This window comes from Cucurbita pepo, chromosome 9 (genome assembly GCF_057944985.1).
Source record: "Cucurbita pepo subsp. pepo isolate OVF chromosome 9, ASM5794498v1, whole genome shotgun sequence".
NCBI lineage: Eukaryota > Viridiplantae > Streptophyta > Magnoliopsida > Cucurbitales > Cucurbitaceae > Cucurbita > Cucurbita pepo.
In genome coordinates, this window is record NC_141806.1 from 11,853,031 (window position 1) to 11,867,866 (window position 14,836).

General features: G+C 36.8%; 2 protein-coding genes across 2 annotated transcripts; one reads left to right on the plus strand and one right to left on the minus strand.

The window, feature by feature from the left end:
- Positions 1-3,590: 3,590 nt before the first annotated feature.
- Positions 3,591-6,272, plus strand: LOC111801505 (uncharacterized). The gene is made up of 5 exons (XM_023685517.2): positions 3,591-3,826; positions 4,053-4,202; positions 4,346-4,585; positions 4,676-4,735; positions 5,962-6,272. The coding sequence occupies exons 1-5, from the start codon at positions 3,716-3,718 to the stop codon at positions 6,064-6,066; spliced, it is 666 nt and encodes a 221-aa protein (XP_023541285.2). The 5' UTR covers positions 3,591-3,715; the 3' UTR covers positions 6,067-6,272.
- A 494-nt stretch (positions 6,273-6,766) lies between these two features.
- On the minus strand, positions 6,767-8,721 carry LOC111802316 (gibberellin 2-beta-dioxygenase). Its single transcript, XM_023686634.2, has 3 exons — positions 8,260-8,721; positions 7,830-8,175; positions 6,767-7,194 (listed from the first exon to the last, which is right to left on the minus strand). Exons 1-3 carry the CDS (start codon positions 8,712-8,714, stop codon positions 6,931-6,933), a joined length of 1,065 nt encoding a protein of 354 aa, XP_023542402.2. The 5' UTR covers positions 8,715-8,721; the 3' UTR covers positions 6,767-6,930.
- Positions 8,722-14,836: the final 6,115 nt, after the last annotated feature.

Genomic DNA, 14,836 nt, shown 5'->3' on the forward strand with positions numbered 1-14,836 from the left:
TGTGTGAGATCTCACGTCGGTTGAAGATGAGAATGAAGTATTCCTTATATGAATATGGAAATCTCTCCCTAGTAGACGCGTTTTCAAAACCGTGAAGTTGACGACGATACGTAACACACTAAAACAGACAATATTTGTTAGCGGTGAGCTTGAGCTGTTACAAATGATATCAAAGCCAAATACTGGGTAGTGTACCAACGAGGACGCTGGCTTCAAGGAGGTAAATTGTGAGATCTCATATCGATTGGAGAGGAGAACGAAACATTCCTTATAAGGGTGTGGAAACCTGTTCCTAGTAGATGCGTTTTAAAACTGTGAGGCTGATGGTGATACGTAACAGGCTAAAATGGACAATATCGACTAGAGAAGTACTCATCTATGCAACCCAACACGTGGGCACTCATCTATTTTTCCTTAGACTTCGTTAGTTACTAATGTTGTTTCGGGTCGTGCGTGACGTGGAATAATGTGCACCACCTATTATTATTAATTATTGTTATTATTGTTTTAGTACTATGATGTTTTATCCACTCATTTAAGAATAATAGTACTTGAATAATTGAGTAATAATGGAGTTCATTTAAAAAGTAAAGTTATATACATTTATATAAATGTTACTTTATTATATTATTTTGTCACTCAACTTTGTCACATTGTTACTTTTATCGTCATAATTTAAAATTATGAATCTTTTCATTCAACTTCAAGAATATGTTAGGTTACTTTTGACCAAAAAAAAAAAAATAATAATAATAATAAATAAAAAAATTATTGAATATTAGAATTTACCGTCATATCATTATTTGATTATTTTAAAACTCTAAGTCCAGTAGATATTGTCATCTTTGGACTTTCTATTTCGGGCTTTCCCTCAAGGCTTTAAAACTGGTGGGAAAGGTTTCTACACAGGTGTTTCGTTCTCCTCTCCAACTAATGTGAGATATCACAATCCACCTTCCTTCAGGGCCCTGCGTCCTTGCTGGCACTCGTTCCTTTCTACAATCGATGTGGGATCCCCACCAAATTGAGCCCCGAATACCCTTATAAAGATGTTTCGTTCTCCTCACCAACCAACGTGAGATATCACAATCCACCCCCCTTCAGGGCCCATGCGTCCTCGTTGGCACCCGTTCCTTTCTACAATCGATGTGGGATCTCGACCAAATCCACCCCCTTTAGGGCCCAGCATCCTTACTGGTACACCGCCTCGTGTCTACCCCCATTTAGGGAACAACCTCCTTGCTGGCACATCGCCTAGTCTACCCCCTTCAAGGAACAACCTCCTTGTTGGCACATCGCTCAGTGTATGGTTCTGATACCATTTGTAACAGCCCAGACTCACCGCTAGCAAATATTGTCCTCTTTTGAGTTTCCCTTCAAGGCTTTAAAACGCATCTAATAGAGAAAGGTTTCCACACTCTTATAAAGGTGTTTCGTTCTCTTCTCAATCAATGTAGGATATCACGAAAGTCATAAAAAGTGAAGAGACATGACAGATTGTTGTCATGTTTTTTTTAATCATTGTTGAAGTGAGAATGGTCGGTGAAGTGCTTTATTCCGTGGCCAAAAAAACTAGCCACGAGAAAGATGGGTTGTTTGGAAGTGCTTTTACTTGGAAAGGTGCTTCCTTTTGAGCCCTTTTGAGCCCTTTTGAGCCCTTTTTTTATTGCCATGGATCTATGGTTAGGGGTGGAAGTGCAGACATTTTAAGGTCAGCCTTTGAGGGTGGTGATGAGGATTGCCCTTTCTCCATGTGCCCTTCCACATTTAATTAAAGCCAAGAACATTCTAGATTTTACATTCAAATATTCTACCGACTAACACGTTCTATGAAGAGATCAGTCTTTGAATTTTGTATGACGTTTCGATAACGATCAAAATTGTCAACTTTTATAAGTGGATCTATTTTCAATTTAAGTTAGGTTCCATTCTATGAGTCTCTCCCTTTTTACGTATGACAATGCCACTCCCTTTGGCAGCATCTACTAATTCGGAACTTAATTTGATAGCCATATTTCGACCCGGACGTTTTCGGGATGCCCCTATGAACCAACGAATGGCAAGTGCTTTTCCATGTGTGGTTCCTATTTCAATGGGTCTTAGACGATCTGAGGTTACTCGACTCTCGATCCACCTAAACCCAATTAGATTATATAGTTTGAGTTGGGTTATTAATAGGAGTGTACCTTAGTCGAGTTGGGCTAGGTTGAGTAAATTTTTTGGACGTTCGACGATGTGATTCAAAACCCTAAAAAAAGATACCATATAGATTATATTAATTTTTTTTAACAAAGTGTCTAATGATCTAGTGTTGATGTCACGAGCTCACATAGGTTGACTTAAATTTCGAAGGACAAAATCGAATTTTCATTAAGGATAAATTGGTGACATCAACTTAAGCTAATCAAGTAAGTGATCTTTCTATCGGTATGGTTAAAAGTTTGTGTCTTGTATTATGACACATGCCTCTTGATTCTATACGCAACATATGTTTAATATGTGTGAAATATTTATGAAATGATATGTCTGTGATATGATACATGTTATAATATGACATGTGGGTAATATGACATATGTTATGATATGATATCATTGACGATATGACGTATATTGTGATATGGTTTATAATATGATACGTGCATGATATGATACAATATGTTATGTGCATGACATGACATGAATGACATACAATATATATGTTTCCATATCGTATACAACCCCGATATATGTTTTAAAAGCGATATGATATGAAGGAAAATGTGAGGGGTTGTTTTTATATGGTTTGATAAATGAAAAAGGTTGGGACTTCATGCATCGGAAAATTTATCTGTTTACGATGGATACGAACGTGTACATATCGAAAAGGAAAATGATTATTATGTTTATCATAATACTACGACGATCACTATTCCTATCGGGTGTTTGATAAGAGCACCAGATAATGCTAGCCCGACAAGGAAAGGAGCCCAAGAGATGTGCGAACCGACTGGTGGGTCCATATTCGCACGTATGATCGTGTGTAGGGACGTTAACTGATTAGGTGGGGGAGGATGTCACGGTCATGCTCGTCCAAGGCGTGTTGCCCATGGCCACATGCCCATGACAAGCCCAACCCTTTATGTCTTTTCATATTCTAGTGTTTTACTTTTGTATTTAGAAGAAGTATGACGTTTCAGAAATATCATGTCTAGACCTGTCAGACATGAAATGCCTCAGAATGTACTATAGGGAGATACGCTAGTTTTCAACTTCTCCCTACCCAAGGTTATATACTTGAAGCCGTTGTTATTTCTCTCTTGCTTGCTTATATAACGTCTCTTCCAAAAATCTCTCTTTGCCCTCGTTTTCTAAAACCTTCTCTTAAAACCGAGGCCAGAGGCTCGAGCATACGTCACTTAGCCGTAGGCGACGCAAGAACGGATTGGCTTAACTCAGTCGTTAGAAAGTAAGTGCAGCACAATCGCAAGTCCGCTGCCATCAAAAGTGCGATTGTGACAAGTGGTATCGTATTATAATATTTTTATTAATTTAGCAAAAAAAAAAAAAAAAAAAAGGTTTTTAAGCGAATCCAAAATTTTAGCCCTACGTAACCCTCATTGGTTATAGCAATCCCCGTCCCTGATTTGGCCTTCTCCATTTTCTTCATCTTCTTCCTCCAAATTCCCCAACGCTCCCCTGTTTCATTTTCATTTTAATCTTGAAGAATATTCTGATTATGGCGGAAGATTTTTCGCTTGATTTGGAGGAGCTTCGTCACCTCCAAAGCATTGCCAAGAGGCCTCGAGTCATCTCTCTAATTTCCTCTCAGATTTGCAACTTAGAGAAGGTTCTTCGCTGTTTTCTCTTATGAATTTGAACTAACTTTGGCCTTTTTCAATGATCTTAATTACACGTTATGGTAGAAATCTGAATGTTATTGTTCGGTAATTGTTCGTCATTAGCTGTTCTTTCGTGGCTTTCTGAAACTGATAATGTGATGGAAGTGAATTTTGAGCTATGGATATCGATTATCTTAATTTGATACATTGCATTAATGGTGTATGTTCACTCAGTTGTCAAAAGAGACTGTCTCAGCTCCATCCCTACAAACTCCCACTCCCATTCCAATTTCAACTTCGACAGCTAAGGTGCCCATCAATTCAGCCATTGTTTACACTCCACTACCTGGATTCAGCTGGGACCAGGACAATGATAAATTGAAGGTAAAAGGCTTCAAGTTTCTACTGGATGGCATGATTAGAATCCTTTTGTGAAAATTAGTGTATGTTAAAATTTAAAATTATCATGTTCTCTCATTTGGGTGGATGTATGGATGTAATTTTCATTATCCTTTTTGGGGATGTAGATATATATATCTCTGGAAGGAATTGACCAAGAAAAAGTAGAGGCTGTCTACAAGGAAACGTCGGTCGATATCAAGTTCCATGATGTAAAAGGGAAGAATTATCGGTTTGCAATTCCTAAGCTGAATGAGGAAATTGTTCCTGAGAAGTGCAAGTTCTTAGTTAGACCAACACGGGCTGTGATCACATTGTTTAAAGCTTCAAATGGGAATTGGTTGGACTTGCAGATGAAGGAGGACAAGGTAATTGATTTAACAGGCAGTAAGTGGCGATCTAGTTGTATCTGGGTAGCATTTATTCAGCTAACGTTATGTTTTTTTTACATCTTACAGCTCAAGCCAAGTCTAGATAAGGAACGCAACCCAATGGCAGGAATCATGGACTTAATGAAGGTAACAGCTTCTTAGCCTATGTAGACTTTATGGATTGAAAATGAAGGAACGTTTCTCTTTCTTTTCTTATTTTTTTGGGGTGGGTGGTCCTAAAATTTCTTTCACATTTATGCCTGAGTTTTGGTGAGTAAAGAGTGGATAAAGATGATGATGTGATGTGTTCTTCAAGTTACTTAGATGGGCTGGGAGGTGATAAGTGAAAGCTCCACCATGATTGAAATCCCATCCTCTTCATCTGTTTAGGATCATGAGTTTCTTGACAACAAAAGTGTTGGGTCGAATGATTTTCTTGTGAGATTTGTCAAGGAACACACTTCAAATGGGTTGTGAGATTGGTTGAGTTACTAGACACTTTTTTTTGCCATAGCTGTCATATGTCTATGGAGGACAAGACACTTTGAGCTCGATAATTGGGCTGAAAAAAAGTCCCATGACCTGAATTTTTACATGAAACCTAACTAACTGATTCTTGGTCTTGTCACTGTCCTGTTTTTCTTTTTGTACAAATACAAAACCAAACTTTTCAATTGATTTTCAACTCATGATGTATATGGATATATTGTAACAGCCCGCCCAAACCCACTGCAAGTAGATATTGTCCTCTTCCAGCTTTTCCTTTCGAGTTTCCCCTTAAGGTTTTTAGAACGCGTTTGGAGAGGTTTCCGCACCCTTATAAAAAATATTTCATTCCTCTGTCCAATCGATGTAGGATCTCACAATTCTCCCCCTTCGAGGTCCAGCATACTCGCTGACACTCATTTCTCTCTCCAATTGACGTGGGATCTGGAGTCCAGCGTCCTTGCTGGCATACCGCCCTATGTCCACCTCCCTTTGGGACTCAGTGTCCTCGCTGGCACACCGCCCGGTGTCTGACTTTGATACTATTTGTAACAACCCAAGTCCATTGCTAGCAGATATTGTCTTCTGTGGGCTTTTCTTTTCAGAATTCCCTTCAATGTTTTTAAAACACGTCTGCTAGGGACAGACTTCCACATCTATATAAAGAATGCTTCAATCTCCTCTCTAACGGATGTGAGATCTCGTTCTTCTCTCTAAGTGATGTGGGATCTCACATGTATGTTATGCTATGTGAAATAGGTACACTTACACGCGCCTTTTATAATCTTATATACAATTAGGATAAGCATGAAACTATGTCTGCATTTAGGCTGAACACTGACCTCCGTGTGATTGCTGATTTAATATGGCTGACATGAAAACTGCAGAATATGTATGATGATGGTGATGATGAAATGAAAAAAACGATAGCCAAGGCATGGACTGATGCCAGATCCGGCAAGACCGCTGATCCACTTAAAGGGTTTCCTTGAGCCATTGCTTTCCAAATCTAATAATCATCTTTTAGGAACGATTCTTTGATTGGATGAAGATCATATCTGTTTTTCTTATGATCAGTGGACCGCGTTTGGCTGGCTTTGCTTATATGGTTTTGAATCCTTTCTATTTGCTTTAGTTATGGAGTTTGTATAAAACTGGCTCCTGAGTTTTGTTATCTATAAAAAGTTCATGTTTTGCATAGGTTAGTGGGCTGTTTTAAGGAATGATGGATGTTGAAAATTTTGATCAATGAACTCAAATAAGAGAGTTTAAGGCTCGGTATTCTCTCCTTTTTTTCGGAATACATCAGCTAGCCCAATAAATTAAATGGTCATAAATAGTAAACCATTATGTATAGTAAAAAAGTTATATACGGTAGCAATGTACCGTGATTTGACAATGTACTTTCTGCCAATATTTGTCCTTACATTTTCTCTCTCCGGTTATTTATGTTCGAGTGTATGTTGTTGTATGATCCTAACATTTGATGCCAAGTTTCGTAGTGTCGAGTTGTTACATCAAGTATCTCGATATCGACTTCTCTTCACTTGATTTCATCATCGTTCTTATTCGTTAACAATTTTAAGTTGGTTATCAATTGTATTAAGCTGTGAGTCCTAGAGATAAACTACAAAAGATTTGACATTGTGTTATCCGGTAAGAACTATAGATAACATCGAAATCCACAGGCTTTGATACAAAGAGGGCAATCAAAGAGGGCAAGAGGAAGTTATTAGAGAAGTATATTAACAAAGTGAGAGGTATTTTGGGGGAAAATATTTAACAAAAACAAACCCTATTCTATTTGTTTCCTAAGCCTTCCTAAATCCCTTATTGTATTGTTTTGTTGGGTTTTTTTAAGTCAACAAAGGGGTGAGATTTTTGTGCTCAAAAGGGCGTAATCTACAAGCAGCAAGCCTTGATTTATATGCTGAGTTTTTGTAATCCCACCATGTGAACTCTTTGTATAACCTTTGCTCTCCCTCCTCCAATAGTGATGCTAAAGGTGCAATCTTTTCAATCAATGGTGGCCCACCAAAGTATATCATTGAAAACCTTGGTTTTGTTGGGTCAGCTAAAACCTTGTGCTTCACACTGTTGAACCTCCCATTAGTCATCACCTGCACCAATATAACCCGAATTATGATCCACCCAAGAACAAGAAGAACAAGAATCGTAACAACCTAAGCCACCGCTAGGAGATTCAACCAATGTGAGATTTCGCAATCCACTTTCCCTTCGGGATCCAGTGTCCTTGCTGACACACTGCCTGAGGCTCAGCCTCTTTGCTGGCACATCACCTGATGTGTTGGTCTTTGTTGGCACACTGCCTCGTGTCCACCCCAGTTTGAGACTCAACCTCCTCGTTCTCCTCCCCAACTGATATGGGATCTCACTGTCTACCCTCTTTTGGGGCCCAGCTTATTCACTGGCACATCGCCCTGTGTTTGGTCCTTGCTTGCACATTTCCTCGTGCCCACCCCCTCAGCACATTGTCCGATGTTTGGCTCTGATACCATTAGTAACAGCTCAAGTCCACTACTAGCAAATAGTGTCTTTTTGAGCTTTCCTCGAAGGTTTTTAAACGGTCGACTAGTGTGAGAGGTTTACACATGTTTATAAAGCATGCTTGGTTAGGATGACACAAGAATCCTAAGAAAAGGGTAGGCTTTGAAACAAAAATATAAACAAAACCATCCCAAGATTCCATTGCCATTTCTTGAGATGAAAATGGCAGAGAAAGAGTGAGCTATACCTGCAATGAGTCGCCAACATTGATGAAAAAGGACCTCTGATCAGGTGGGACTGGAACCCAGCTTCCATCTCTCAAACAAATATGGAGTCCGGTCGTGTTATTGGATCTCAGAACAGATATTATTTGTGGGTCTGTATGTTCCCCAAACCCAATCAAATTCCTGCCACTCAAAGCTTCAAGCTCCGGGCATGGCGGATAATGGTTCAGCCTGAAACAACAATCACTTCTCTCGTCCTTCAACAGCCTGCTCAAATCATGTTTCTCTATCCCCAGCCCTTCCGCCATTGCTTCCAGCACTTCACAAGCCATCTTTTTCACTGCCAATATATACTCCTCTACCGCACACCTACGACAAAAAACACGACAAATTAGAAAACAGAGCAACCAAAAAACAGAGCAATCTGTTCTTCGTAATTTTACGTGTTTTTACCTGAAAATCTCTGGATTTTCACGGAGAATGAAGAGGGATTTTTCAGAAATGAGTTCATGATTCGTGTTTAGGAGGAGATATTCGATCCAACCCACATCGCCGTTTGGGCCAATTCTCTTGCTGCCATATCCAAATGGGTCAGCTGGCCCTGCTTTTTCCTTCTCAGATTGAGGGAGGTGGAAGAATTTTAAAGCTTGGGCTTCGAGAGCTCCGATGAGGTCGTCGGAGACGCCATGGTTGACAACCTTAAAGAATCCGAAATCTTCACAGGCTTTGACGATATGGGTTTTGGCTTCTGGGTCGGAAAGGTCGATCACCGGAATTCCGGTGAACAGGGCGGTGTGTTTGCAGGATTTGATCGGAGCAAAATGGTCGAACACAAGCTGTGATTGAACCACCATGATTGAACAAGAAGGTTTTTGAATTTGAATGAGGAAATGGATGAGGAGAGGCATTAGCCTTGGCTTACAACGTATATTTATACCATCAGGAACGAGCTGCTAATTTTAAAAAACAAATCATTATTATTTACCATTTCATGTTTATCTTTTCAATTCAAAAGAAAAAGAAAAGGACATGATTTTCTTTTTATTTTTAACAATGAACTTGTTTGATCATGATGTTGGTTTGAAGGGTTGTTGATTTTGAATGTGCTTCAATGGCGTACTCCCCTTTAATACTACGATGGCCTACTAGAATTCATGGTTCGATCTGTTCGACAACCAAAGCTAAGTTACAAATTCTGACGAAGATGTTAATAGGTTGTTATTGAAAGTTCATATTAGATCGGGCTGATTATGGTAATATTTAACAGGTTGCTATTGATAACGCTAGTAGCTTTACGCTTGCATGATGTACTAACGATGTACTAGAATCTACTTAGGTGTGAAAAGAGAGTCTGTTGTGTTAATGTAACCTACTGGGTTTTTGCTTAGCTTCCGTGCTCATACCCAATATACATCAACGGGTGTGTGGCACATGGATTATGACTCATATGGATTAGGGCGTATACGTTAAGAGTTTTACTTTGGTCATGTCTCTGGACTTTACAAGAAACTCTTAGAGTTAAACCCAAGATACCCTAAAAGACTTCTCAACGTGCAGTGCAACATGGTCTTATGACACAGACATTACGTCGTAGAGAATGCGTGAAACTTCGGGCATATGTATTCAAACTATCTTACAAGAACGCTTGAAGCCTCGGGCATTAGTTAGGATCGAGTTAGTCATTGACCATAGGACCCTACAAGTCTCCTCGAGGAGTGTCTAAGGACAAAGAACCAAGATTCAAGAACTCAAGTCTAATTGAGCTATTTCTAACGTTATTGGAGGTAATTCAGGTGGGTAGATTTGTTCTTTCACCGATTTAAAGTGTGTTTAAATCACAGGACTATTTGAGATCATTAGACACATTAAGCTAACTCGATACCATAGACCCATATAGGTTGACTCATGCTCTAGGGGTAGTTTCGGACTAGCACCAAGAATAAGATGGTATCTCTAGCTTAGGCCAACTAAGTAAGTGACTTCACTGTTGGCTTAGTTGGACGAATTGTATGACCTATGTTCGACATGATATTATGTGAGCTCTTTCCCTTCTAAGTAGCGTAAGCGTGCACTAGCCTAACGAGACAAGCCTAGAGGTACGTATACGAGTCTCCCTTATCATGTTTTACCTCGATTTTCTTTAGTGTTTTGCACACAAGTTCCTGAATTCGTTAAGTTTGGATCAACTTGAGATATATTGTAATTGTCGAATCTTTCGACTCCAAATTAGGCCATGTCGTCAATGGTGAACTCATATTTGAGCTTCAAATTTAACTCTTTGATGAAGTTTGACAAGTCGATCCTAACTCATAAGGCTCGACATAACCTTTTCCTTCAACGAATACGTTCATCGTAAATGTGAGTTGATTGCCTCTATAACCTAGATTCTCGTGGCATGATCGAACAAATTCTAGAAAACTCTTAGTATTAGACTGTTCTTTGTTCTTTAATCCAACATGATGCCATTGAACACCTTTTGAGTTATAAAATATTTTGGGTCTTCTTTCTAGATTAGAATTTTCGTGTCTATCAGTACCATTGTGAGCACTCCAACAAATTTGACCTTTGAGGCTATATTTACACAGTCATTGAAACAATATGATGATAGTTTGTAAACTGACATCTTTATAGGTATCATCATTAATTATGATGTCGGTATCAAATCGAGAATGAACTCAGTGTATTTATATTCATTCATTGACATTTAGCTACAACGTTAGTGTTAAACTGATATTGAAAACTAAATTGATGATAATCGTAAACCAAAATTATTCTCGTTATAACAACATTTTTCACGAACCTATTTTGTATGGTACAAACTTGCGAGGTATATTTTCATGCAATATCCATACAGTCAACAAATACTCAAAGATGATTATTATAGGCCAATTATCAACGATTGACGGTTAACAAGTCTAAGTCGTTAGCTTTCATAACTTATAGTCAATACTGATAATCAAACAACGATCGATCATCCTTTCCTTAAAATCTAAAAAAAAAAAAATATTATTTAAATATTCAATAGGACGCTTCAAACTATTACTGATATGAAATATCACAAAGTAATAATTGTTGATACCCATCAAAATTTCTTTTATTTTGTAATATCACATATTGCTTCGTGTCCCTTCGTCTCCCCGATCATTCATAATATTAATAATAATTATAAATTTTTACTCACCGCTAATAAAAAAAAATGAAGTGTTGTAAATTAATAAATATATTCGATAAAAAGTTAAAAGGATTTATGGATTAAACTGTGTCGAGTTGATACAATCTGAACCAACCGTAAAATGTTTGGGATTTATTCGTTCAGATGGTATAGGTAATTTATTGAATTTTTTATTTTTACTAAAGGTAAAATGTTAATGAGTAAAATAATTATTTACTTATTAATGTTGAATTAAGATTGGTTATTTAATTGTAATATATATTTTGAAAAATTATTTAAAAAGGGGTTAGAAAATGTTATAATATGTGATGTCCCACATTGAGGAGAACAAATCACCATTTATAAGGGCGTGGAAACCTTCCCCTAGCGTGTTTTAAAGCCTTGAGGGGAAGTCCGGAAGTGAAAGCCCAAAGAGGACAATATCGGCTAGTAATGGATTTGGGCCATTACAAATGATATCAGAGCCAGACACCGGACGATGTGTCAGCCTTCTCGCTGTTCCCGAAGGGGGGTGGATTTGCTCGCTGTTCCCCGAAGGGGGGTGGATTTGGGGGTGGTCCCACATCGATTGGAGGTGGATATGAGTCGTTACAAATGGTATCAGAGCCAGACACCGGACGATGTGTCAGCCTTCTCGTTGTTCCCCGAAGGGGGTGGATTTGGAGGCGGTCCCACATCGGTTGGAGGAAGGAAAGAGTGCCAGCAAGGATGGGTGAATTGTGAACGGATAATTATAGAAGAAAGGAAAATTAAAATAAATATATGTATAATCATATCATAAAGATAAAAGATGACTTCATGATGAGATAAAATTAATAATATATATTTTATTTCAATAATATCCTTAAATTAAAAAAAATATATAATAATTAAAAAAAAGAAATATTTTTAAATTTTTTAAAATTTATTAAAACCTTAATTTTTTTTAAAAACTAAATTTTTTTTTTTATCACTAATTACGTTAAATATTAATATCCTTAACTTTTTTTTAAAAAAAATAAAAATTTACAGTCGAAAAATGAGGCGTAAATAAATAATTTTCGATAAAAACTTTAGAGTTAATATTATTTTTAAATTTTATGGGTATTTCTTTAATATTTTAAAAATAAAAAAGAATATTAATAAAACTTTTCAAAATTTAAAGATATTTTAAAAACAAATAAACTTTTTATTTTATTTTATTTTATTTTATTATTATTATTATTATTATTATTTAGTTTTAAGAAGAGTTAAAATTATTAAAGTTATTAAAATTATTAAAAATTTAGAAATATTTTTATTAATTTAGCGAAATATATATAAATAAAAATAAATATCATCAACATACAACAAGCTTTTTTTGGTAGCAGCCTACAACTATTTTGTGACCATATTCGTTTAATCTAAGCCTATTGATTGAGAAATGAAAGTGATGGGATATTGTGTAAGAATGACGTTGCCTAATAGTTCATTCATTGTACAATATTAACATTTTGGTACGTGATTCTAATAACCGTCGTGTCTTTTATTGTCTCGACATAATTCAACGTGATAGGACTTTGATGTCGTAGTACTAGATCTTTTGTCTCCCCCCAATAAAAAAGTCTTGGTGGAGCAACGTCATCGCACGTTTCCTTCATTCATTTTATCTCTATTTTCTTAAATATACTTTAAGAATCAGTGATTGCCCTTCTCCGACCCTTACTGTTCAACGGGATAGCGGACAGCTAATGCGTTCCACTTATTGAACTGGGTTCTATGGTCAGTCTGCGACCCATGGATATCGAAGGCGTCCTTGGAGTGATCTAGTAGTTCTTACGGGGTGGAGACGATGGGGTAGCTCAAATGGTTGAAGGGAGATAGTGCATCAAGCTGTTCGCAAGGACTAACTTGATCCACTTCCCCAGGGATCCCAGATGAGAGAACCCTAAGAGAGCTACTGACTCCAACTACCGTCCATGTACGATCCATACTCTACGTCCTTGACACAACCCATCTTTGTCTCAGTAGAGTATCTAAAAGGTGGTGAGAGTTTTCTATGTATAATCATTTACAGAATCAAATAGATTATAAAAAAAAAAAAAAAAATGAAAAGAGCAATAAATGAATACAAGATATGAGATAAGAAATGTATATCAAAACATATTAATTCAACGTTTGGAACTAAATAATATTTTACAATATGGATCTGACGCTAAATAACTTTAGTAATTTTTCGATCTTAGGTGACTTCCTAGAAATTTTCGTAAAAAATGTATGGATGAGGACAAAACATTCTAAAGAATCCGTGTTAGTTTGTGAAGATAGTTTTCACTCGTAGTATCAGTTCAAGACAAGTAGATAACATGGTTATCGTGCAGAGGATGTAGGAGAATGTCGAGTCCATCAAATGACGAATCTAGGTTCAAAATTCTAGTTTAAATCCTTGACATGAGCGTTACACATATATATATACCTTATAAAAATAATCAACGTGAATATAACGTAGCAGCGAAGACATTCGATAATTGATATAATTATTAAAATTAAAATGTATTTTTTTTTATTCACTATAAAAATGTTCCCAAATTTTCTCTCATAAATAATTATATAAATTCCATATTATTTTAAAATTGTGCAAACGTGGCATGTAATGAATTGGCATAGAAAATTGTCTAGTTGGCCCATTGGGGTTATGTTAAAGATCCATGGGGTAAATAAAATGATGAGATGGAGGAAAGAGATGAGGACACGTGTAAGAGAAGGGTGAGTCAGAGGGGAGAATTGCTGACGTGGGCGTTGGTAAGCGATGAGTTGGAAAGTGGGTCAAATAAATAAGCGCGACTAAGATGCAATTTCCTGTCGCCATCTGTCCCCTTTTCCGTTTTTAACGTGCTCGTTTCTAGAGTTAGGGTCCCGCACTGGATAATAACCCAACGGCCCTCCTTTTTTTAAAATTATTTTATATTTTATATTTTATATTTTAAAAGTTTCCAAATATAAATAAATAAATAAAATTACCATATTGCCATCGACACTCCACTCTTCTTCATGGTTCACTGATCCTGTCTGAAGTATGTCTACATCTTGTATTATTATTATTATTATTATTATTATTATTTTCTTTTTAATTCCTCTCTATTTCTATTATTACATGCTCGGGAGGACGATCGTGATTGAGTTTGATTGCTTACTCGTAATGAACGTTAGATTAAAGGACCTCGACCTCGATCTCGATCTCGACTCTCTAATCTTTAGTTCAGTGATTTACAACATTGGAGCAATTAGGATGCTCGTTTTATTGTTGAATGTTCTATGATTTAGAGGTTATATATATATCAACTCGAACGGGGTAGAAAATCTTCATTTGAATGGAAAATAGGGAAGAATCGAGGAGAGGTATCTCCCGTTACCGAAACGGGTCGGGGATGGGAATTATTCTCTCCATCCTCGTTTTGCCTTATATATATTTCTTATTTCCATCTGTTTGAGCAAGAGCGTTGAAAACTATGAAATTTTAAAATTATGTCGATAGGACGTTATATTATATATTTTTTCTTATGAAAATTGGATTTATTGGAATGTTTTACCTTTTTAATATAAATTATATTGAAAAATGGACAATTCTGCAGAAACCCGATGCTCGTGAATTTCGTGCGGAGAACCTCATCCCAACTTTCAGAAAAATAAATGGAAAATTTAACAGAAATAGGAAAGTCTTCGTGTTTCCGTCCCATAAACATCTCCAATACATATAGCACACTTACAAAACTTCAAACTTCAAACGAACCGAACTTCAAACTCAACCAACCTATAGTTAAAGCTCAATAGCACGTTATAGTACTCTCAGAAGAACGTTTTCGACCTGTTTATAAATAATCGTTCATATTTTTCTTTGAT